Source organism: Bubalus bubalis, chromosome 2 (assembly GCF_019923935.1).
Source record: "Bubalus bubalis isolate 160015118507 breed Murrah chromosome 2, NDDB_SH_1, whole genome shotgun sequence".
Classification (NCBI taxonomy): domain Eukaryota; kingdom Metazoa; phylum Chordata; class Mammalia; order Artiodactyla; family Bovidae; genus Bubalus; species Bubalus bubalis.
This window is the reverse complement of record NC_059158.1, coordinates 77,402,850-77,429,224: the sequence shown is the minus strand read 5'-3', so window position 1 is coordinate 77,429,224 and position 26,375 is coordinate 77,402,850. Positions and strand designations below refer to the sequence as shown.

The 26,375-nt window shown below is 39.9% G+C and overlaps 1 protein-coding gene across 2 annotated transcripts in view; it reads right to left on the bottom strand.

Moving 5' to 3' along the window:
- Window positions 1-19,435, bottom strand: part of TLK1 (tousled like kinase 1) — a 181,335-nt gene extending 161,900 nt beyond the window's left edge. For both annotated transcript variants that reach the window (XM_025275065.2, XM_025275068.2), the window contains exon 1: window positions 18,873-19,435. In XM_025275065.2, the coding sequence (XP_025130850.1) occupies window positions 18,873-19,011 (139 nt within the window). In that variant the 5' untranslated portion in view covers window positions 19,012-19,435. The remainder of the gene's footprint in view (window positions 1-18,872) is intronic.
- Between the last annotated feature and the right edge of the window lie 6,940 nt (window positions 19,436-26,375).

The following is a 26,375-nucleotide window of genomic DNA, read 5'->3' as shown; positions in this document are numbered from 1 at the left end:
CAATAAAGGACAGAAATGGTATGGACCTAACAGAAGCAGAAGAGATTAAGAAGAAGTGGAAAGAATACACAGAAGAACTGTACAAAAAAGATGTTCACCACCTAGATAATCATGATGGTGTGAACACTCACCTAGAGCCAGACATCCTGGAATGCGAAGTCAAATGGGCCTTAGGAAGCATCACTACAAACAAAGCTAGTGGAGGTGATGGAATTCCAGTTGAGCTATTTCAAATCCTGAAAGATGATGCTGTTAAGTGCTGCACTCAATATTCCAGCAAATTTGAAAAACTCAGCAGTGGCCACAGGACTGGAAAAGGTCAGTTTTCATTCCAATCCCAAAGAAAGGCAATGCCAAAGAATGCTCAAACTACAACACACTTGCACTCATCTCACACACTAGCAAAGTAATGCTCAAAATTCTCCAAGCCAGGCTTCAGCAATATGTGAACCGTGAACTTCCAGATGTTTAAGCTGGCTTTAGAAAAGGCAGAGGAACCAGAGATCAAATTGCCAACATCCGCTGGATCATGGAAAAAGCAACAGAGTTCCAGAAAAACATCTATTTCTGCTTTATTGACTATGCCAAAACCTTTGACTATGTGGATCACAATAAACTGTGGAATATTCTGAAAGAGATGGGAATACCAGACCACCTGACCTGCCTCTTGAGAAATCTGTATGCAGGTTAAGAAGCAACAGTTAGAACTGGACATGGAACAACAGACTGGTTCCAAATAGGAAAAGGAGTACGTCAAGGTTGTATATTGTCACTCTGCTTATTTAACTTATATGCAGAGTACATCATGAGAAACGCGGGGCTGGAAGAAGCACAAGCTGAAATCAAAGATTGCCGGGAGAAATATCAATAACCTCAGATATGCAGATGACACCACCCTTACGGCAGAAAGTGAAGAAGAAATAAAGCACCTCTTGATGAAAGTGAAAGAGGAGAGTGAAAAAGCTGGGTTAAAACTCAACATTCAGAAAACAAAGATCATGGCATCTGGTCCCATCACTTCATCGCAGATAGATGGGGAAACAGTGGCAGACTTTATTTTGGGGGGCTCCAAAATCACTGCAGATGGCGACTGCAGCCATGAAATTAAAAGACACTTGATTCTTGGAAGAGAAGTTCAGACCAACCTAGACAGCATATTAAAAATCAGAGAGGTACCATTTCATGCCAGTCAGAATGGCTGCGATCCAAAAGTCGACAAGCAATAAATGCTGGAGAGGGTGTGGAGAAAAGGGAATCCTCTTACACTGTTGGTGGGAATGCAAACTAGTACAGCCACTATGGAGAAGTGTGGAGACTCCTTAAAAAACTGGAAATAGAACTGCCTTATGACCCAGCAATCCCACTGCTGGGCATACACACCAATGAAACCAGAACTGAAAGAGACACATGTACCCCAATGTTCATTGCAGCACTGTTTATAACAGTCAGGACATGGAAGCAACCTAGATGTCCATGAGCAGATGAATGGGTAAGAAACCTGTGGTACATATACACAATGGAGTGTTACTCAGCCGTTAAAAAGAATGCATTTGAATCAGTTCTAATGAGGTGGATGAAACTGGAGCCTATTATACAGAGTGAAGTAAGCCAGAAAGAAAAACACCAATACAGTATACTAACACATATATATGGAATTTATAAAGATGGTAACAATAACCCTGTGAGACAGCAAAAGAGATGCAGATGTATAGAACAGTCTTTTGGACTCTGTGGGAGAGGGAGAGGGTGGGATGATTTGGGAGAATGGCATTGAAATATGTATAATATCATATATGAAATGAATCGCCAGTCCAGGTTCAATGCATGATACAGGATGCTCGGAGCTGGTGCACTGGGACGACCAAGAGGGATGGTACAGGGAGGGGGGAGAGAGGGGGGTTCGGGATGGGGAACACGTGTACACCCGGGGAGGATTCATGTTGATGTATGGCAAAACCAATACAATATTGTAAAGTAATTAACCTCCAATTAAAATAAATAAATTTATTTTAAAATAAATAAAAATAAAATAAAAACCAGAGACATTACTTTGCCAACAAAGGTAGGTCTGTCTAGTCAAGGCTACGGTTTTTCAAGTAGTTATGTATGACTGTGAGAGTTGGACTGTAAAGAAAGCTGAGAGCTAAAGAATTAATGCTTTTGAACTGTGGTGTTGGAGATGACTCTTGAGAGTCCCTTGGACTGCAAGGAGATCCAACCAGTCCATCCTAAAGGAAATCAGTCCTGAATATTCATTGGAAGGACTGATGCTGAAGCTGAAACTCCAATACTTTGGTCGCCTGATGCAAAGAGCTGATTCATTGGAAAAGACCCTGATGCTGGGAATGATTGAAGGCAGCAGGAGAAGGGGACAACAGAGGATGAGATGGTTGATGGCATCACCAACTCAATGGGCATGAGTTTGAGTAAACTCCCGGAGTTGGTGCTGGACAGGGAGGCCTGACATGGTACAGTTCATGGGGTTACAAAGATTCAGACACAACTAAGCAACCCAACTGAACTGCACACAGCAACATGTATAACCAAAACAGAGAAGAATGGAGTAGAGCTACATAGAAGCGAAGTTTCTATATAATGTTGGAATTAAGTTAATGTAAATCTGAAGTGAATTCTGGTAAGACTATCATGTAAACCTTAAGAGAATAACAAAAGACAATAAAAATCATGAAAGGAATTAAAATATTACCCTAGGAAATACTCAATGGAAAGAAAATAGTAATGCAGGTACAGAAGGACAGAGACATGAGACAGAGAGAAAACAAAATGCAAAATGGCAGACATAAATCCAACCATACCCAAAAAACATTTACTGTGAATGCATTAAGCAATATAATCAAGAGGCAGGGACTGTAGGAGTCAATCAAAAAAGAACAAGATCAAATTAAATGCCATCCATAGAAGACACACTTGAGATCCAAAAACACAAATAGGATAAAAATAAGTGGATAGAAAAAGACACTGTGCAAAGAACTACCACAGAAAAACTGAAGCAGATACACCAATATCAGACAACTTCTAAAATGGTTTTAGAAATGAAGAGGGACGTCTTATAACAATAAAAGGGTCAGTTCATCAGTAAGATAAAAAAATTATAGACACAGAGGTTTCCCTGGTGGTTCAGTGGTTAAGAATCCACCTTGCAATGCAGGGGACACGGGTTGGACCTCTGGTCCAGGACGATTCCACATGCTACAGGGCAGCTAAGCCAGACCATGCACCAGTCGCTGAGCCTGTGCTCAGGAACCCAAGAACCACAACTACTGAGGCTGATATGCCACGACTAATGAGGGGCACACACCCCGAGCCTGTGCTCTGCAACACAGGAGGCCACTGCAGAAGCAGCTCGCACACTGCTACTGCAGAGTGGGCCCAGTCTCTGCAGCTGGAGAGCCCATGCACAGCAACGAAGACCCAGTGCAACCAAAACAAATAAACAGACTTTTGTAAAAATCAATCAATCAATAAATAAATGGCATGTCCACAGACATTTTAAAAGAATTGTAAACATACATATGTACCTTATAACAGGGCTTCAAAATACATGAAACAAAACTGACAGAAACAAAGGGAGAAAAACACTATTCAACACTAGTTGGAATATTTCAACGCTCCACCTTTAATAACAAACAGAACTAAGCAGAAGCATAACAAAGAAACATAAACACAATATACCAACTATACCTAACAGACATCTAGAGAATATTCCATTCAACAGTAGAATACACATTCTTCTAAAGTTCACATGAAACACTCTCTAAGACAGACCATATGCTAGGCCACAAAACAAGCATCAGCAAATTTAAAAGGACTGAAAGCACACACGTATGTCCTCTAACCAAAATGAAACGAAATTAGAAACCAGTTACAGAAGGAAATTTAGGAAATTCACAAATATAGGAAATTAACATACTCCTAAATCAATAATAGACCAAAAGAACAAATCAAAAGGAAAATCAGAAAACACTTGGTATGAGTAAAATCAAAAACAACATATCAAAACTTAACGTGATCAATCAACTGCGTGCTTGCAGGGAAATTTATATTTGTAAATGTCCATATTAAGATAAGAAAGGGAAACATTTTGTATGAATTTGAGACACTTCTTAAATACAATAAAGGGGGGCAGGAGGCCAAAGAAACCTCTGGGGGAGGTAATAAAAAAAAGAGTAGTTATCCAAAATACAGAAAGAATTCCTTCAATTAATTTTAGTTTTTGTGAAGAGAACACAAAGGAAAACTGATCAAAAGATGTGAATAAGCACTTCACAAGAGATATCCAAAAGTCAATAAACTTATGAAAAAATGGTAAACCTTTTAACTCACCAGGAAAATGAAAATCAAAAATACCACCTCACATCAGAACACCAAAAATAAATAACAATCCAATTGTCAGTGAGGATACAGAGCAATGGGAACTCTCATACACTGTTCATGGGAATGTGAATTGTTACAACCACTTTGGGAAACTGGCAGTATCTATTAATACTATATTAGGCATATAATCCAGCAAATTTGCTATTAGGTCTAAACTCAATAGAAATTAATACTATATGAACACACAGGTACAAATATGTTCACACAGCATTATTAGTAATAATCAAGAAGTAGAAATGATCCACATCTATCAACAGATTGTATAAACAAAACATGGTAAATGAATACAAGTAATATTACAGAGCAATGAAAGTGAACTACGGTTAAGGAATTAACATGGATAAAACTCAAAAACATGTGAAGCAAAAGCAGCTACAAACAAAATACATATTGCATGAGTCCATTTACATTAAGTTCAAAAACAAGCATATTAAGTCAGAATAGTGCTTGGTGGGCTACAGCCCATGGGGTTGCAAAGAGTCAGACACGACTAAATGACTAAGCACAGCACGGCGCAGCAACAGCTCTGGAGGGAGGGAGAAGGTAGTAAAGGACTGATGAGAGCACAAGAGAGCTCTCAAATGCTGCTAGTGTTCTTCTTCTTGACTGAGTGAGTGGTAGTTACACACACCATGGTTTACAGTAGCTCGCTGAGCATCAATTTGTCTGTGTGTTTTCTGTATTAATATTATTCTTCAATAATGAAAACTAAAGCACCACATAACATTAAAAAATAAAATCAATTGAATCATAGTAAAATTAGAGTGCTGGTAATAATTTTTTGAAGACTGAGCTTTTGATATAAATATTAAGTTCAATCTCACAAGCAATCAAGACTTATCAACTGAAACAAGATGATACCATTTGAAAATAGTTAAAGTGGAGGAAACCTAGCTAATTCCCTTCTCTAGAGAATACTCTGTTCACACCTACTGATAGAAATACAATTACCTTCCTTCTCACTTTTCCTTTTTAAAAAACCTTCCTTTACAGTCCTAGAAAGGGTTGCTCTACGATCCACAGGAGAACAGTGCGACCATGGTTCCTGAATTTCCAGTTCAGTCCCCTGAAGTCTAACTAGGTTCTAAGAGATACTCAGCCCTATATCCTTCTAATAATAAATCTGTATTGCTAAAGTTTGTTCCTAGAAACCAAATGACCAATGGATATAACACCGTGATATAGGATATGTTCCAACCATGTTATATAATAGTTCTATTTACATCAGAAGTTGAAAATTGGCAACTTACAGACTGTTTTATCTGATCCACATTTTTTTTTAAGTATAAATTATATGTTATGAATTACAGTCTTCCTCACTAGACTTTGGCCAAACTTCTAGGAGGCAAGTACTGGGTTGCCATTCCCTTCTCCAGAAGATCTTCCCGACCCAGGGATCGAACCTGGGTCTCCCACATTGCAGGCAGATTCTTAACCATCTGAGCTACCAGGGAAGCCCCATCATACAAGAGTTCTGCTTATATCAGAAGTTAAAAATTGGCAACTCATGAACTGTTTCATCTGACCCACAAAGTGGTTTTTGTTTTAAGTATAAATTACATGTTATGAATTATAGTCTTCCTCACTAGACTTTGGCCACGCTCCTAGGAGGCAAGGACTATTATCTCACATATCTTTGTTTTTCCCAGTGCTAGGCTCTAGGTCCAAAAATACATGCAGAATGATTAAACAAACTATGCCAATAGGTTTCTATAAAATTCTAGAACTCTGACAACTGATTAATTTCTGAGGAACTAAATAACAAACTTTAAAATCCTAGTTATTCAATAGGGAAAACAATAATGACAATACACATTAAATGATATTTTAAAAAATCATGTGCTTTTGTCCAGTAAAACAAATCTTTAAAATGTAAAATAAAGAAATCAAAGGAAGAAAAATTTTATGTAAAATAAATGCCATAATATTATATAGTGAAAAGAAATGAGATTAACAATTATAATTATCACTTAAAATCTGCCTCTGTCATACACAACCCTGCTAAAATTCTTCAACAAGCCATGGAGACAATCTATGTCAAGTGTGCTCTGGCCAAAAGATCTCAAAGCAGACAGCTCCTGTTCCCTATTCTTGACATTTTAAAACGGAGAAAAATTTTTAATTCTAAAGTATCCTTGTATCTAAATATAATAGTAATAGTTAACATATTGGAGAAGGCAATGGCACCCCACTCCAGTACTCTTGCCTGGAAAATCCCAAGGACGGAGGAGCCTGGTGGGCTACAGTCCATGGGGTCACGAAGAGTCAGACACAACTGAGCGACTTCACTTTCACTTTTCACTTTCATGCATTGGAGAAGGAAATGGCAACCCACTCCAATGTTCTTGCCTGGAGAGTCCCAGGGATGGAGGAGCCTGGTGGGCTGCCATCTATGGGATCGCACAGAGTCGGACACGACTGAAGCAACTTAGCAGCAGCAGCAGTTAACATATACTGACTTGTTCAGTTCAGTTCAGTCGCTCAGTCATGTCCGACTCTTTGCGACCCCATGAATCACAGCACACCAGGCCTCCCTGTCTATCACCAACTCCTGGAGTTCACTCAGACTCACGTCCATCAAGTTGGTGATGCCATCCAGCCATCTCATCCTCTGTTGTCCCCTTCTCCTCCTCCCCCCAATCCCTCCCAGCATCAGAGTCTTTTCCAATGAGTCAACTCTTCACATGAGGTGGCCAAAGTATTGGAGTTTCAGCTTTAGCATCAGTCCTTCCAAAGAACACCCAGGACTGATCTCCCTTAGAATGGACTGGTTGGATCTCCTTGCAGTCCAAGGGACTCTCAAGTCTTCTCCAACACCACAGTTCAAAAGCATCAATTCTTTGGCGCTCAGCTTTCTTCACAGTCCAACTTTCACATCCATACATGACCACAGGAAAAACCATAGCCTTGACTAGACGGACCTTTGTTGGCAAAGTAACGTCTCTGCTTTTGAATATGCTATCTAGGTTGGTCATAACTTTCCTTCCATGCCACAAATTTCACATTTAATTCTCACAACCTTATGAAACAGTTACTATTTCTTATTCCATCCTACAATCAAGAAAATCTAGGAATTCCCTGGCAGTCCAGTGTTTAGGACTCACTTCCATGCACGGGGCATGGCGTGGATCCTGGCTGAAGGAACCAGGATCCTGAAAGCCTCAGCAACCTCATGAACTGCAGCATGCCAGGCTCCCCTGTCCTTCACTATCTCCTGGACCTTGTTCAAATTCATGTCCATTGAGTCAGTGATGCTATTTTACCATCTCATCCTCTACCATCTCCTTCTCCTTCTGCCTTCAATCTTTCCCAGCATCAGGGTCTTTTCCAATGAATCAGCTCTTCATATCAGGTGGCCAAAGTATTGGAGATTCACCATCAGTCCTTCCAATGAATATTCAGGGTTGATTTCCTTTAGGATTGACTGGTTTGATCTCCTTGCAGTCCAAGGGACTCTCGCGAGTTTTCTCCAACACCACAATTCTAAAGCATCAGTTCTTCAGCGCTCAGCCTTCTTTATGGTCCAATTCTCACATCTGGACATGACTACTGGAAAAACCATAGCCTTGACTATATGGACCTTTACTGGCAAAGTGATGTCTCTGCTCTTTAATATGCTGTCTAGGTTGGTCATAGCTTTCCTTTCAAGGAGCAACCATCTTTCAATTTTAAAGATTTTTAAATAGTGAGAATGAAAAATAATAAAGCATTTGATAAATTGGATTAGACATACGTTCAGTGTGAGGATCTCAATCCTTTTGTTAACTAAAAAGTGTGCGTTAGTCAGTCACTCAGTCGTGTCTGACTCTTTGTGACCCTATGGACTGTGGCTCACCAGGCTCCTCTGTCCATGGGATTCTCCAGGCAAGAATACTGGAGTGGGTTGCCATTTCCTTCTCCAGGGGATCTTCCTGACCCAGCGATCAAACCTGGGTCTCCTGTATTGGAGGCAGACTCTTTACTCTCTGAGCCATCAGGGCAACTTTTGTTAACTGAAAGGCATTGTGTTAACAATATTTAAGCCTAGCAATCCCCAGGATGAGCTGAACCTTCCCTGGTTCAAAAAGACATGCCTAACTCATACGTCACTATTATACGAGCTGAATACAATTCTTTAAATAATAATTTGGTAATAGTTATCAAAAGCCCTTAACTGTTTTACACTTTTTGCCCTGATATTCCATGACTGAGAATCATGTTAGGGGTTGGGGGAAACTTTTACTCAGAGATATTCACTATATTAATATCTATTATAGCCAAAAGGGAGAAGGCAATGGCACCCCACTCCAGTACTCTTGCCTGGAAAATCCTATGGATGGAGAAGCCTGGTGGGCTGCAGTCCATGGGGTCGCTAAGAGTCGGACATGACTGAGCGACTTCACTTTCACTTTTCACTTTCATGCATTGGAGGAAGAAATGGCAACCCACTCCAGTGTTCTTGCCTGGAGAATCCCAGGGACGGCGGGGCCTGGTGGGCTGCCGTCTATGGGGTCGCACAGAGTCAGACACGACTGAAGAGACTTAGCAGTAGCAGCATAGCCAAAAAGAAAAGTTAAAGAAAAAGAAAAGAAATAACCTAAACAACTAAATACAGTAGTTAAGATGTTTTTGTTCACCATGATCCACTATTCAGGAAAACTATCACTCAACCTAATCTGTGATCTTCAGGGATCTGTTAATCATGGCTTTCTGTGGATTCCCCAACTCATCCTATCTACAGCCGTGGTGGCCACTTTGCTGTACTTCATCTCCCAGCTACCAATGACTGGTTAAGGAATTGACGATCACAATACATCGGCATCAACCCAGATGGCATGTGGACATCAGGAAAAAGTTAGTCTTTCAAGTGTAGTTGCTAAGCCAAAAAGTATGTGACTGAGGCTCCAGAAGCAAGAGGCTAGAAAAACCCAGATATGGAGTCAAAAAGGCTCAGTGACATCATTTGAGACTTTGGATCTAAGCTGCTTCCAAAGCTATTCCATCCTTCTCCATATTTACTATTCTCAATTATGTGAACCAGTAAATTATTTACCTTACCAAAGCTTGTGATAAGTTTTTATCACAGTAAGCAAAAGAATCATGATTAACACACTACCAAAAGAAGAATGGTTAAATAAAATACACTGAGTACACCTATTCTGTATCTTTGTGGATAAAATTCAATGGAATAATGCTGACAGAATAGCATAAACTGTTAAAGAGATGCACTCAGGAGCCTAGTCTGAATCTTGACTCTACTACAGATTCTCATGTGTCCCTGGTTAAACTAGTTAACCTCTGTGCTTCCATTTCCTCATCTGTAAAACAGGGACTCAATAATACCTACTGCATGATCATTAGAAGTAAATGAGTTACAATTTACAAAGTTCCTAAAACAAGTCCTACCATTAAGTATATATATCTTTTAAATAAATGAGTTTATATACATACATACATATACATGGGCTTCCCTGGTGGCTCAGATGGTAAAGAATCTGTATGCAATGCAGGAGACCTGGGTTTGGTCCCTAGATCGGGAAGATACCCCGGAGAAGGGAATGGCTACACAGTTCAGTATTCTTGCCTGGAGAATTCCACAGACAAGAGGAGCCATGTGATCATAAAGAGACACAACTGAGTAACACTTTCACTTTCATATATATATATATGATATAAAATAATATATATACAAAGTAATTTCACTGATTTTTTTTAAAATTTGTGCACAGAAATAGGAAAAACTGTTTTTTTAAAAAAAAGCAAAAATACCCTATTTGTCAAAAAAGAAGAAAAAAAAACAAGGAACATGCCTCAGGTCTTATGAAAGACAGGATGACTCTGATTGGCTTCATACAAATCCCCTGACATTCTCCAGAGGCACCATAGCTGTATTTACCATCAGACAGGAAGCACATACACAGTGGCAAGGGCCGAGTTAACACAATGTATGCCATTTAAAAATAACAGCAAGTACCAGGTTAAAGCTTAATTTAAACCTAGAAGAATGTCATTTCACCAACTAAACTAGTTTCCCAGGAAAGATACAAACTTACGAGCACAACGAACACTTAACGCGTGTGTGTGCACCCGTGCTCAGCTGTGTCCAATCCTTTGGGACCCAATGGACTGTAGCCCACTGGGCTCCTCTGTCCATGGGATTCTCCAGGCAAGAATACTGAGATGAGTTGCTGTGCCCTCCTCGAGGGGATCTTCCTAACCTAGGGATCGAACCCAAGTCTCCTACACTGCAGGCAGACTCTTTACTGTCTGAGCCATCTGGGAAGCCCCATGTCATCCCCTAAAACTGCTCATATTTGAGTTTATACTGCATCTTGTAGAATACAAGCCTTTTAACTTAAATAGAGGTATATAACCTGTCATCTTGAAATTCACAAATTTCAAATCTAATAATGAAGCCACATTGAGAAGATTTGTTTCACAACACACACTTGTTTCAGCTCTGCATCTTTCTACATTATGCTTTAAATTCCTATCAAACCATTCAAATTCTGTCGCTCGTTAGATACACTAAGTAATACATGTTATCAAGAGATCTGTTTTGTATGAAATAAAGTAATTAAAGCTTTAAGTGTTTTAAAAAAAACACTTCTTGTAAGATGAACCAGGTTGAGAGTCAAGCCTCCTTTCCCTTCCATAATGAACACTAAATCATCTGCCACTAAAGCATCTCAATTTTGTTGAGCACCTCATGCACCAGGTTAAAATCCTTCACAATAAGTGGACTTCGAAAATTCTCGTTTCAAATTCTAATGTTTATTTGTTACAACTGTAGTGAGCTTATGAGGCCAAAATATTAAGATAAATAGCATTCTAATTAATTATTAAACATGAAAATAAGATTTTTCATTAGTATACTTCTAACATTTTTCATAAAATTTAAGATTTGCACAAACTGATTTTGAATTTTTCGTTTTTTTAATCCTATCTCCATACACATACAAAATTCATGCCCAAGAAAAAAAAGTTTATCAGTAAACTGAATGAGCCAAAATGACTGATTATTAAATTAAATTTTGTTTAGGAAAAACTAAGAAATTACTCAAAATGAAATTTCTTTATCTTGGGCAATATATCCGAGTGGTTAAAATGCAGATGATTAAAATCTCAGCTCTAACATTTACTACTGTGTGTCATACTGGGCAAGTTTCTTTACTTCTCTGGGCTTTGGCTCCTCATAGGCAAAATGAGAATAACTGTATATACCTCAAAGAGTTAATAAGAATTAAATGAATTAACATGTACAAACACTAAACTTCAGCTATTACTGTTACCATTATGACTCTCTAAAATATAACTTTGGCCACCTCATGCAAAGAGTTGACTCACTGGAAAAGACTCTGATGCTGGGAGGGATTGGGGGCAAGAGGAGAAGGGGACGACAGAGGATGAGATGGCTGGATGGCATCACTGACTAGATGGACGTTGAGTCTGAGTGAACTCCGGGAGTTGGTGATGGACAGGGAGGCCTGGTGTGCTGCAATTCATGGGGTCGCAAAGAGTCGGACACGACTGAGTGACTGAACTGAACTGAAAATATAACTTGCCTATAAAATACTAAAATGAGTGTCTTCCTGGGTCTGAAATATGTATATATTAAGTATAAAATCATTCAGTTTAAAAAAAAAAAAAAACTTTAACAGTCCTTTGACAAAACTTTCTGTTAGGTGCCAACTCTATAGAGGACATCCTACTATGCAATGAGAATATGGAAATGAACAAAAGAAAGTCTCTGAATTCAAGACCTTTCTGTAGAGTAGGGGTAAAAAAAAAGTCTATAAAAAAAGGTATGATGACACAGGTGCTATGAAACAGACAAGAATTGTCTGCAGGACACTACAGAACACTATGGCTTCCCAGGTGGCGCTAGTGGTAAAGAACCCTCATGCCAACACAGGAGACATGAGAGACGCAGGTTCGATCCCTAGGTGGGCAAGATCCCTTGGCGGGAACAGTAACCCACTCCAATATTCTTGCCTGGAGAATCCCATGGACAGAGAAGTCTTGTCGGCTAGGGTCCACAGGCTTGCAAAGAGTCATACAAGACTGAAGCGACTTAGCACACATGCACAAATAGAACACTAAGGAACAGAGGCATCTAACCAGGGGGAGCAGGGGAGACACCCTAGAAAGAATTTCTGAGAAACAATCACCTAGTTTCCTCCACTTCAGGACACCACATTGCTATTTACATAATTTACACAGCTTTTAACATATTCGTAATAGCGTTTTAGAATGCAGATCAATAAAAAGACAAGATCACCTAGTACACTACTACTTAACTATGCTCACAAACAAACTTAAAAATCTTTTGGTAATAATGAAGATGACTATCTTAACATAACCTTGACTGCTTCCTCAAAAAAACATTTATTTTACAAATAAATAAAAGCTACAAACTTTCCTCCAGTAAATTATAATGAAACTGATGTCAAAGAATATTTTTCAGCTGTTAAAGACCTCTGAAGGATTTGAATTCAACCCCCCCCCCCCCATTTTACAGATTTAGAGGAGCCACAAAGTATAATGGGAAAGCAGTAAGTTGAAAATCAGAAAACCGCATCTTGGTCCCAACTCTCCTAGAGTGAAAGTCTGGGCAAAGTTTCCTCATCGGTAAAATAAAAAGTTTGAATTCAATTGCTTCCAGGGTCCTTTTCAGCTCTGTAATTCTCATGTTATGAAACTGAAGCAGATAAGCAACTTGCCCAAACATCACCCATCTAGTTAAGGGCAAAGTAGGGACACTTGTTTTCCAATTATCAATGCACTTTCTCTTTTGCAGCATACTGCTTCTCCCACTTCATAACACCGTTCCTCTAAATTATTCTAAGATATGTGGAAATTATTAAAGAAAACGAAGGAGTTTACAAAACTAAATGACTTATTCCTATAGTTCTTCTATAGAAAATGAGCTTTAAATCTAAATGAAACAAATACATGAACTCTCAAGCTCTGTGTCACTTACTTCACTAAAACTGACCTCAGGAAAGTTAAAGGAGTTTATCCTTAAACTTCCAAGTACCTAAAATCTAACCTTTCAATACATTTCACAGAAGAGACTATGTTCCATACTAAATTAAAATATGAATTGTTATGGATAATCATAACTATTACATGCATACTTCTCTGAATAAGATGAGAATTAAAATTCTTTTTATGTTCTGGTCATAATATGCACTTTTTTATTCAAGACAGATCAATTTAAACACTTACTTTTCCTTTAGCTATCCTTTTTTCAGACTCTCTAGCTTTTAAACCATTAGATTAAGCACATACCTCTGAAATCACATAAACAATTAAAAATAAAAGACTATACAGAATGCTGATAGTTTCTCTTTTAAAACTGAAAATCAGCCCCCAGAAGTGCAACTCTACTAAACTATATCATAAGCAGCATCTGATTCCCTAAAATGTCTTCAAAGCTTATTATATTTTGCAGGGAATTTATCAAGATTTCAGGAAGACTGACAGTGTTGATTCCAGAAAATACAGGAATATCTGCAGAAGAAAAGCACAATAAAAATGCTAAACAGCAATAAAGTCAACAGTAGTTTCATACTACTGAAATTTGAGGATTTTCAAAAACATTCATGGATATATAAGTAGTTTAACTACATTTACAAATTTTCAAAGAATCACAGAATGTTTGCATTTTTTAATTGGATGGGACCTTAAGTCACTTAATCCAATACCACACAAAATAAGAATTTATTGAATTTATCTCCACCCCACCCCAAAAGTCCATGTACATGCACATGTTCAGTCATGCCCGGCTCTTTGTAACCCTATACACTGTATGTAGCCCGCCAGGCTCCTCCGTCCATGGGATTCTCCAGGCAAGAATACTGGAGTAGGTTGCCATTTCCTTCTCCAGGGGATCGTCAGGGATCGAACCCATGTCTCTTATGTCTTCTGCACCAGCAGTGTAGTTTACTTTAAATTCTCATAGTTAAATATTTCAAGAGACAGGTCTTTCCATTGCTGGTCAAGTCTAGTTGTTACACGGTTCTTACATTCTTGTCAAAAAAAAAAAAATACAGAATTCATTCTATGCCTTCGCAACTTTCATCTGTTAGTTTATCTTCTGTAACAGCATAATAAATACATTCTCTTCTATTTGTTTTTGAAATATCTGAAAACAGCTATACTCTTCCCCACCCTTCAAGACTAGTCTCTCGCTCAATCTAAATGTATGGTCCACAGATTTCTTGTGTGTCCTGAAGACACTTCTGGGATAAAATGTACTTCCACATTGCAAGTAACCTTTAAAAACAACAGCCAACTGTTGAATTTTGGTGTAATATCAAAGAATAACTTCCCAAAAGGCTAGTAAAATAGTTCTAAGTACCTATCTATGTGAAATTGGGTTCTCAACACATGCCTCAAAATATATCTCAACAGACGGAAAGAAGAAAATCCAGCTACCTTCTAGTATGCCAGAAATTAAAGTGGTTTGTAAAAATATAAAACAATTCCACTAGTCTCACTGAAGTTTTTGTTTTAGAATATTTATTCATCATTTTAAAATTCGTTAACATGTAATCAAATTGTTGTTTTTAGATAAATAAATGTTTCTGAAGTTATTTCATTACAAATATAGTAAATACCAAGACATAACCCACATAAACAAAATCTCTTTAGAGACCTGAATAATTAAGGAGTAAAGGGGGTCCTGAGACCAAAAAGGCTAAAACATAACCTATTTCTCAGGGGCCGATTCCCGGGCTTCTATCTTGAATTTCCCTTTCTCCTCTAATACATAAAAATGCCTCTGTAAGGGAGGCGCCTACCACATATCTATGCATTCACGAGCTAGAATCCTTAAACATACAACTCGGTCTTGCTGCAGCAGGTGACTTTAAAAAATTAAAGTGCCATCTGACACATAACTTTTAACATCTTCCTACAGGTATTATGCAATCATCTGGAATCAAATACTTTTAACTCTTCCGTCTAAAGATGCAGTCTGTAAATACAGAAAGAGAGAGCAAGTTTATGACTATGATATTATCTTTTTGGCCAAACTATTTTTGCTATTTATATAAAAGTAAAAAGCAAATTATTTATATCTGGAAAAATGGAATAAAAAAGACAAGTCTTTTGTATAACCATTTATTTGACTCACAGCAGTAACCCATTCAAAAGTACTTATGTACTGATATGAAAAAAAAAAAAAAAAAAAATCTATTCATCTAGCCAACACATTCCTAGGCCTCAGCAAACAAAACTGACCTTATCTGAAAATTTCTTAACTTCTCACATCCTTATTCACAGAATTATTAGAAGATAAACTGGGATAGAGAATTTAGCCACAGGTTTAAAAGATCTACTGTGAAACCTAGAGCTACACTGCTGAGCACCTCTCAGAGAATTTTAAGACTGATAAAGGAAAAGCTTTGGAACTCCAAGGAAAGAAATTATTAATAGTCTGTGTGTGTTAGTCACTCAGTCATGTCCGACTCTTCACGACCCCATGGACTGTGGCCCACCAGGCTCTTTGGTCCATAGAATTCTCCAGGCAAGAATACTGGAGTGGCTTGCCATTTCCTTCTCCAATTAATAGTCTACACTCTACCATACAAATTCCTGAATTCCAATAAATTCCTAAATCTTATGATTTAGGCTTATGGATAAGATACTTATGGTTTATCTTTAAAAATAGCCCATTTTCAAAGTTAAGTTTGCTTAAAAGGAGTTCATCACATATATAACTTTATATATGTACATATACATGTGTATCTCTTTTAAGTTTAAAATTTTATATTCTCTATTACATTAAGTTGGCTCAATTTTTCAAGAAACAAAGTTTGTTCTCTCCTTGATACATAGACTCAAGTTCCATTAATAGTAATGCTTTTCACTAGCTATCAGTCACCAGCAATTAAAGCTATCAAATTTGGATTTCCCTGGTGGCTCAGTATCCTCCTGCCAATGCAGGGGACATGGTTCAATCCCTGGTCCAGGAAGATCCCACATCCTGCAAAGCAGCTAAACCCAAGCACTGACCCCATGCTCTGTAACAAGAGAAGCCACAGCAATGAGAAGCCTGTGTACCCCAACCAAGAGTAGCACCAGCTCATGGAAACCAGAAAAAAGCCTGCACAGCAACAAAGACCCCACATAGCCAAAAATAATTTTTTTTAAAAAAGCTCTTAATTTACATCAATTTATACAACAGACTAATATGTTACCTGGAAAAGATGCCAAGCACTTGTTAAAATAAAAACTGGGATCCCACTCAATAGACAATGGTAACACCTCGATTCCTAGGGTTTCATATATGCAATTAGTGTTCACATTAGTGAAATCTGAAACAATAGCTTCAAGATGAATACATAACCCTACAGAGCATTAAAAGTTTTAACTTATTTCCTGGTTGGTCAAAAAAAAGCAATATACCACTGTCACCATACAGGTATTTGGGTGTGAAGTATAACTTACACAACAGCATGTCTTGTTATTTCATAAATTGAGACTATTTAGGTTACATAAAAATCCAAACTGCTGGAAAAAATTCACCTTATTTGGAAGTTCAAGCTAAATTATTCCAATCTTTCAAAATTTTAAAACATCAGGAAAAGTGCAGAATAGTACACAAGTTTTTTAATGAGTTGAAGTAACCTCTGAAGTTGACAAAATCTAGATTCTACAGACCCAAAATTACTAACATTGATTACAGATGTTAACAGATGAACAATTCAACACTACGTCCTCATTAACAAGTACAGTGCTTGGCTCACACAAAATGTCTGAATAAATACTTAAGAAATGAATAATTTAAAAAAAGGTATAGCCTTAAAAAGTCTTTCCCAAGACATCACTGAATATCACTCATTATACTATCACTCATTATACTATCATTCCTAACACTGCAATTTAGCATCTTAATGAAAGTATAGACAAAAGTAAAAGCATGCGAAAAGCACCAACTGCCGTTCACAAAATAGATTTTAAGACATTCATTTACACATTTTCAAGTGAAGAAAGAAAAATCACCAGGTGTACTAAATTCGAGTTAGTCAATAAATGAACTTTTATCTTCTAATAATCAGAACTCAGGGTTGGGGGTGAGATGGAAAGAGGAAAATGTCTGTCAAAGTATTCAGAACGCTTAATGGATGCCATAAATCAAATCTTCCCATGAATTTTCCAGAGCAAATTCATGCCAATCTTTGAGCCTATTGTCACTTTCACACATGCTCACAGGAACAAAATGACAAAGAACGCTATGCCTGAACCACTGGATTCAGGGCACAAACCACTTGACTAACAAATGTCAAGACTCTGAGTCATAAATACTGATAGATATTTTCAAAATAAATTAATCCCACCGACTCCTACATAAATCAAAGCTCTTTGTATCTTTAAAGGATTCACTAGACTACTGGACTTCCCGACGTTTTTTCGAAAATGTGACTACAATCTTCCTGTGTGACACAACTGGCCGTGAACAACCCATTTACCAATTGCTCATGAATACCGCTGAACGTTTTCCAGACAAAAGGACGCTAAACGCGATTCTACACACATTTATTCTTCCCTCATAAATATGTGTTCTCCTAAATTTAATTTTACGTCGTATACTTAAAGTTAAATACAACAAGTTAAAATTTTAGTCAAAAGCACTCCGGTGTCTTACTAGCTGTGTAACTGCTACATCTGGTGGCAGCACACTTGCATGCAGGAAGCCAGAAAACTTAGAAAACAATTGTAACCGATCTGGTGAATGTTTGCAGTAACCTTTACGCAGCGATTTCCCACAAAACCCACGACCCTGTCGGAGAAGAACAGTAGCCTACTTGCAACAGAGAGGTAACACACAAATATGCAGGAGGTGATGGCGAAGCAAAGTTGCAACCATCTGGGTGGTTTTAAAAGCCTGCCCACGAATCGGTCTCTAGTTTAAACTGCTCGGGGTGGGGGTGGCGGGGCAGGCCAGGGATCAAAGTCGGCTTTGATAATTTCAGCGGCTCTCCCCAAAAGGCAGAGATCTTGCCAGTGAGGGGCATCCTCCAGGTCCCGGGCAGCAAAGCTCGCAGAGCGGGGACCGCCTCTAGGGGAGGAGTGCGCGAGGGAAGGGGAGGGGGCTCGAGGATGAATGCTTCACCGAGAGGGAAAACCCACCAGAGACCGGAGGCCGGGAGGTTAAGAGTACTGAGAGTACTAGCAAATGGAGCAGAAAGGGGGCTCGCGTCCGGGGTCAGGCTTCCCACCCTAGCAGGACTGCCTCTTAGGAACCCCAAGCGAGTCTGTGCGCCGCGCCTCGCCCCGTCCCCTCCAGCGCGCACCCCTTCGTCCGTCTTCGCCACCCGCGAACCACCACCCACAACCGGAGCACTACCTCCCCCGGGCCGGGCGGCCTCGCGTCCACCTCGTCCCCCTCCCCCACCCCGGGGTCGCGGGAAGGAGACCCGGGGGCGCGCGGGCCGCGGCGCGGGGAAGGGAGGCCCGCGAGCGGGCGCGGGCGCGACGGCACTTACCTTCCCTGGGCCTCCCGGATGGCGGCGTGTGATTCAGCAGGGACCTGGCCGCCGCCGCCGAGCCCGGGGTTGGAGACGTGGAGAGCTGGGACCAAGATGGCGGCCCCTCCAAACTTCCACTGCTACTTTGGACACTCATCAAGCTACTTTCTGGGAACCCGACTCCCCCCCTGCGACGGCAGCGGCGGCAACAGCACCGGCACCCGCCTCCGTCATGGCGGGGGCCGCGCTGAGGGCGAGCAGGAGAGCGAGGGCAGGGAGGGGAGAGTCAAGGGGATGGGGGAGGAAACCAAGAAGGGGGGAGGTGGGGAGGGTAGAGGTGAGGGGAGGAGAGGGGACGGGGAGGAGGAAAAGCGGGAGAAGTAAGGGAGCCGGCGGGCGCGCCGGGGAAGAGGCGGAGGGAAGGAGCGCCGCGGCGGAGGCGTCGAGGGGGCGCCCGCTGGGGCCGGGGTCGGAGCGCGGGCGGAGCGCGGGCTGCGCCAGCCGAAAAGACTTCCGCGGGCGGAACCTGCCGGCACCTCTGCAGTGCGTCGGCCCCCGGCGTCGCCCGAGTGGCGGTGGCGGCGGCGGCGGGCGGTGGGTGGCGGCTGAGGCGGCGGGGTAACCTCTGCATCAGTTACGGGCGGCGGCGGCGTCACGCGCCGCCTGTGCAAACACTATCGCGAGGCTCCTGCGCCTCCGGTAGCGGCGGCGGCGGCGGCGGCGGCCGCGGGACCAGGCTTGGGGGAGGGACCTGCCAGGGATTGGGGGCGGGGGGGACTGGGGAGGGAACGAGCGCGCGAGGGAGGAGACGCGGGCGCTGGGCGCTCCGGGCGCACCCGCGGATCGCTGCTCGGCGCGGGAGCCCGGGGCCGGCGGACTGGCGTGCGCCGGGGGCGGCCTCCCGGAGCCGGCCGGAGGGAGGCGCGCCCCGCACGCGCCCCCGCTGCGCTGCACCGGCTCCCGCGCCCGCTCCGCTGCCACCTGACTCCCCCTTTCTCCCGCGGAAGCGCGCCTGCCTCCCGACCCACACCCAGCCTGGGGAGAAATGCTTCTGCTCTCTCTGGGCTGTCGTTTCTCAGGAGTTCGATGTGATCATTTCTCAAAATGGAACTGCAAAGTTGAGAGTTGCTTTTTTTTTCCTCTCTGTACTGTGTAAAAAAACAAAACAAAACAAAACAAAAACGGTGTGCGCCTCCCCGTCTACAGAACGGGAGTGGTTATCGAATAAAAGAGCTAACAAAATAAGTTGGGTGGAAATAAAATTTTACAAATGTTTTCCAACAAGAAAGACAATCTTTACTGGTGTATGCACTGTATGTGTGGTCTGGCAGTTCTTTGTTTTAAAACAGTAGGTGGAAAGTCTGAATAGAAAAATTTGATCACCGAGTACATTTTTAGGGTATGAAGAGGGTATAGTTTCTAGAAAGTTCCAGTGACTGCCACTGCTGAGTCGTGACTACAAAATATTGAAGCGAACTACAGCATCTGTTAAAATTTATAGTTACAATGTAACTTTCTACACACCCACACAGGGACAGACACATCAGGGATTGGGCATCTTGTACATAAAAGAGCCTTCTAATAGTTCAGGAAAAATACAACGAAGTTATTGCTCTCTTTAAAAAACCAAATTGAATAGAACACTAAAAAGATTATGATATAGAGTAACTGTACAGGCATGAGGAAATGGCATTACCAGGGGAACAAAAATGTCACTTCTATTTTTTATTTTTATGACTGTGCTTCTCATAGTAATGTTTTGTTCAGATAAACTATCATATTAAAATAGAACCTTGGTTGTCAGTTATCTCCAGAAGTAATTTTAGTTTTCTTGTGCTTCAGATTCTTCAGTGAGTTTTTAGTTATGTTCTGCTTTTCATACTTGGGGTAATCTCAAATTAAACAACTTCAGTGAGGTATAATTAACATGCAATAAACTGCACATATTTAAAGTGTGCAATTTGATGTTTTCATGTGTATACAACCCTGAAACCATTTCTACAATCAAGATAGTGAATATATCCATCTGCCTCCAAAATTTCCTCTACCCCTTTCCGGTTCCTCTTTCCCTACACCCCCATCCCCAAGTAACCACAGAACTGCTTTCTGTCACTTAGTTTACATTTCCCAGAACTTTAGATAAAAGGAATTGTACAATTTGAACTCTTTTGTCTGACTTCTTTTACTCACTGTAATTATTTTGAGATTGATCTACATTGTTGGATTTATCAATAGTTCATTTCTTTTTCTTTCTGAGTATGCCATTGTGTGAATATACCACACTTTATTCATTCACCTGTTGATGAAATTTGGATTGTTTCCACTGTTTTACTAATATGAATAATGCTAGTATGAACATTTGTGTACAAGTCTTTGTGTGGACATATGCTTTCCTTTCTCTTGGATACATATCTAGAACCTTACATTAGATTTTTCTACTAAAGTGCATACACCCTAAGGCAAAACAAGAATTCCTGTAAGATAGGTAGTAGGTAGCTGTATGTTCTCAGTATTTTAAAAGAGAAAGCTTAGTCAGCTGATTGTGGTGAAAAGGACAGAAAAGAAGTCAAGAGACCTGGATACTAGTCTCAGCAGGTAGCAATCCTTCTTGATTTAATTTCCTCATCCGTGAAAAAGAGGTTAGAGTCACTCGGTGATTTCTAAAGCTCCCACCAGTTTCAAGATTTTACCCAGAGCTCAGCTCCTCTGGAGAGTAGTAAACAAAACTCAACCAAAGAAATTTGATAGGAGGTTATCTGCCTCCCAATCCTCCCAAGAGCCTCAGGATACCTGTACACCAACACCAGTTACATTTTATGCAGACTGACTCCTTGTATTTTAAATGGTAACTAGAGGATCACAACAAATCCAAATACATAATACAATTACTTTCGATTTGTTTTTGTTATGAGTGCTGCCTTGGAAAGACAATTAAATGACTGATTCCTACTTTCTTGCAGCTTATGATAAAGATAGTCAACATGACTGACTTGCAGAGAGGCTACTGCCAGCAACAAGGAACTACTTAAATAAACCGTGACTTAGCCTGAAAATAGAATGTTATGCTATCACTTAAAATCATGTCTTTGAAAAATACTTAAAAAGATGATAAAAAATTCCCTTGTATATTGTAAGTGAAAGCACGGGTATGATCCCAATTCGTTTGTAAGTATGCAAAGCAAAGGACTGCAAGGATGCACCCCCAAAAGTGTAGCTAGCCTTGGGTTGTAAGATTGCATAATTATTCCTTTCTGCTCTTCCAAATGTTATACAATGAATCTCATATTAAGTAATTTAAGCATAAAAAGGATATGGACACAAGTTGTGCAAAAACATAATTTTATTGAATTATTGTAAAAACTTTTAAATAGTGAGTAGAGGCTCCCGCATACCTTGTACACCGGCAAGGACACAGGCATTTGAATAATGTTTGACAGAGATAGATGGAATGGTTAGAGTGATAGCTTGCCCAATAGAACAAGATATAGGAAAGTCAGGAGAGTCTAGGTTCAGCCACTCTGGGAGAGGAGAAATATCAAGAAAAGCAAGGAAAGATCATTGGAAGGGGGTTACAGCAAGATGGAAGCACAGGAATGAACTAAGCAAGTAAAAGGAGAATGCAGTAAGACTGCCTACAAAGAATCAGGCAGAGTGTTCTTTCTGTGAATTGAGAGCGCCATGAAGACGGAGACTAAAGCCCATTATACAATGCCTGACACAGAACCAAGGGCTCTGTCAATGTTTGCGGAATGGATGATGAGGAATGGAGCAGTTCAGAAGTCTTCAAGGGTCTTCTGATATAAGATCATATACAAAAAGGGAGATCTTAGCCCTGATCTATAGCCTAGTCATAATTTACAACTACGTTTATGAGACTCTTCTATTTATATAACAGTAAAAAAAAATTTTGCGAAGCATCAATATTATATATATATATAATAAATGCTAATACCTCTTAGCATTTGATTCCTTCTAAATTTGAGGAAATAATTAATCTCTAAATCCCGTTCCCCCAAACCAATCAGAAAAGAGCCCAGAAATTGGATGAAAAGTCCTTTCTAAGTATTGTCCCAGACAGTGGGCTGCTGGAGCCAGTTCATACAGCCCAGAGAGCAGATTGTACAAGTCTCTCCCTCAACTCAGAGTTCAATGCCCCAACACTGGTAGCTTGAAACTGGCCATGGTAAGAGTATTTACAACTCCAAAGTCAGCAAAATCTGCATATCAAGGCTTCTTTGCCAACACACCACTGCTCCCACAGTACATAGATCATTGCCTTATTATCTTCCATTTCCCCACCCTGGCTAAAATCCTAGTGAGGGCAAGGACCTTGTCTGTCATGTTTACAGTTATACTCCCAACATCTAGCACCTGCTTGGCATACAGCTCGTGCTGATACGTATTTGTTGAGCTGATCAATTACCCACATAGCTGATTAGCAAGCACCTGAGCCCCCTGGGCTAATCGGCTGGTAAACAACTGTGTTGGCCACGCTAGGTGAGGAAGAAAAGGCCAAATATTCCCCCACCCCCTCACACTTACACTTCATTGGCCAATGACTGTGATTTGGTAAAGTTCACTGACCTTGTTAGGGTTGCCAGATGAAATATAAATTTTGCATGGGCCATACTTACACTAAAAAGGGTTTTGTTGTCTGTATAAAATTCAAATGTAACTGAGAATCCCGTATTTTCATTTGCTACAGCTGGCAACCCTAGCCCTTTTTAACTAAGCCAAAAAAAGTTGATGAAGTATTACCTAGTAAAATTGAAGATGCTATGACCCAGCAATTGCATTCCAAAATCTGTATCTTGAAGTAGTTCTTGTTTATGTGCACCAGGAGAAAGAACAAGCATGTCCATAACACTACTGTTAACAGCAGCCAAACACTGGAAACCACCAAATGTTTGCTAACAAGAAAATAGATTAATAGAGTTGTGTATATTCACACAATAGGATACTATACAACAATTAAAATTCTCACAGGCATGATGCTGATTTACATGACCAAATTAAAGAAAGATGAAGTCAGTTTGATTCATTTGTAAAACATTCAAACCTAAATAACATAGTGTTCAGGAATATATAAGTATGTGTGGCAAAACTAGAAAGAAAAAAGAAAAAGGAATGAGAAGCCAAAATCAGAGTCGCTAGTTCCATCCAGGAAAAGGCAGGATGTGACCGTGGAGGACTCACAGGGACTTCAAAAGCATCAGTAAACGCACTGCTGTTAAGTTGGGTGGGAGTGTAGATGCATGATTTTCTTACTCTTTTTCTTTAAGCTATTTATATATATCAGGATCTGCTCTCATATGTATGAAATATTCCATTACAAATGTTTAGGAAATGGAGCGTGCTGGGCCTTTTCATTAGAATGAACTGAAACACCCAGCCTGTCTCCTCTTGCCTGGACTCACCGCCAGATTTGATTTCCTTCTTTGTCTGAACATATGCACACAGACGAGAGTTCTCAAGATACCTGCCCTACCTTCGTGACTTGCCACCTTAGTAGTATCCTTTCTGGTAGAGGCTTAGACAAATGACTCCATTGCATTGGATTATGAGGAATTCTATTTTCACTGAGTTTGTTCTACCTGTCCTGCACAATTCACAGAGCGGCTGCTTGAAGATGATGATTTCCAAATCCCTGTAGTGATAGCTTCAGGGTTTTGTGGGTAATAGGCTAGGTTACTCTTCCTCTGATCTCTTTAGCTGTGAAAGTGGTTTCCTTCAGGTTTGTCAACTCATTGGGGGAGGCTCGTCTTGATCCGTACATCACTGAAACTGGAATTACTAGATTCTCAAAACTGATTCATTTAGCCTGAGGTTAAAAAATTACAATCAGCTTCAAACAATATTACCTCCCCCAAAGTGCACTAGAGGCAATCTTCCAAGGGCATGAGTATTATGAAATGTTTACGAAAACAAAGTACAACAAGCAAACAGTGCTCATAGCAGATTTTAAATCAACAGCGTACCTCTTAATAAAGCAGTCTACTGAGAAATGATTAAGAAAACATGTCAAACCAATTGTAATCTAGTGTTCCACTTCACTCAGATCCTAAGTCTTACTAATTGAACTGAAATATAAATCATAGCTATAGAGGGAAGAACAAAGACTTCCAAAACCTTATTTACCCTGGAATTGGTTTCTGCAGTAGGAATTTGTTTTTTGGTTGCACCACATGGCATATGGATCCTAGCTCCCCCACCAGGGATCGAACTTGCATCCCCTGCATTGGAAGCAGGGAATCTAAATCACTGGACCACCAGAGAAGTCCTGCAAATTATTTTGTAGGCAAAGAAATTGATGTTCCTTTTCATAAACATTAATATCAAATATCCTTGATTTTTGACAATATCTTTCCAACTGTATGGTTTCAAGACTTTCAAAATCACTTAATCCAAGCAAAAATCACTTAATGCTTTCCTAACAAATAAAAAAATACAAATCTTCCTTAGATACATGACAAAAATAATGTGAGATGTATATAATCTCATACATATTTAGAAACTTTGGAACTATAAAAACATCAATTATTGATGAAAATTTCTCCCCTTTCCCTCCCAAAGTCAAAAAGTCACCATGAAAAAAAGTCATCATGAAGCAAGAAGAGGGGTTTCTAAGATGAAAGTAATATTCTGTTCCTTAATCCAGGCACTGGTTAGAAGCAAGTGTCTCGTTTGTGAAAATTACACTGCACACTTATGATAAAAAATTAGAAAAAAATTTTAGCAAAAATAACCTAGCATTTGTGATTCTAAGTATTTACACACACACACACGAACACATTCTAATGGGATTTGTTGTTTAATGAGAAAATAAAAGGGAGTATTTTTTTTTAATGTAACATTGCTAATGTGAGGGGAAATGAAGAGAACAGTATCTTAAAATCAATAAATACACAATGAAATTTCCAAAACTGCCACTGTGAAAAAGTCCTCAGGTAAATATTTATCTACTTAACTATTGCTCACTTTGAGCACTTAATAAAGTTATTTGGGAATGGTTTATAATCTGTATATCCATTGGTTCTGAAAACAGTTACCAACTGATAAGCATTGGTTTCAGGAATTATTTGTTGAACACCTATCTAGGATACAGCAATTTGCCAGGTGCTGTGAAAGCACAGAGGTGAGTCACACATGTAACGTGGAGGTAATGATCAAAGAGTAGTCTGGCAAATTACTATCCAAAGTAGAAAATGATGCATTTTCTAAAAAAATGGGAGAATTTGGAGGCAGGAGAGATCACATTTGAGGTATCTAAATGAGGAGCAATTTTAGCTGGGCCTTGTAGTGCATCAAAGTGATCTAAATTATTTCCTTTTCAAGATTCAAAACTTATCCATCAGAGTCTGGATCTATTCCATATACCAACTTAAGACTCTATTCTATTTTTTATTGTATCTTCAATTTAGGATAGTCTTGAGCACCTAGTTAAATCTTTGCTTATTTGCCCCTTTTTCCCTGTTTAGAGGCCTCGACACATTTTTCCAACCCCTTCTAGAATTGCATCTT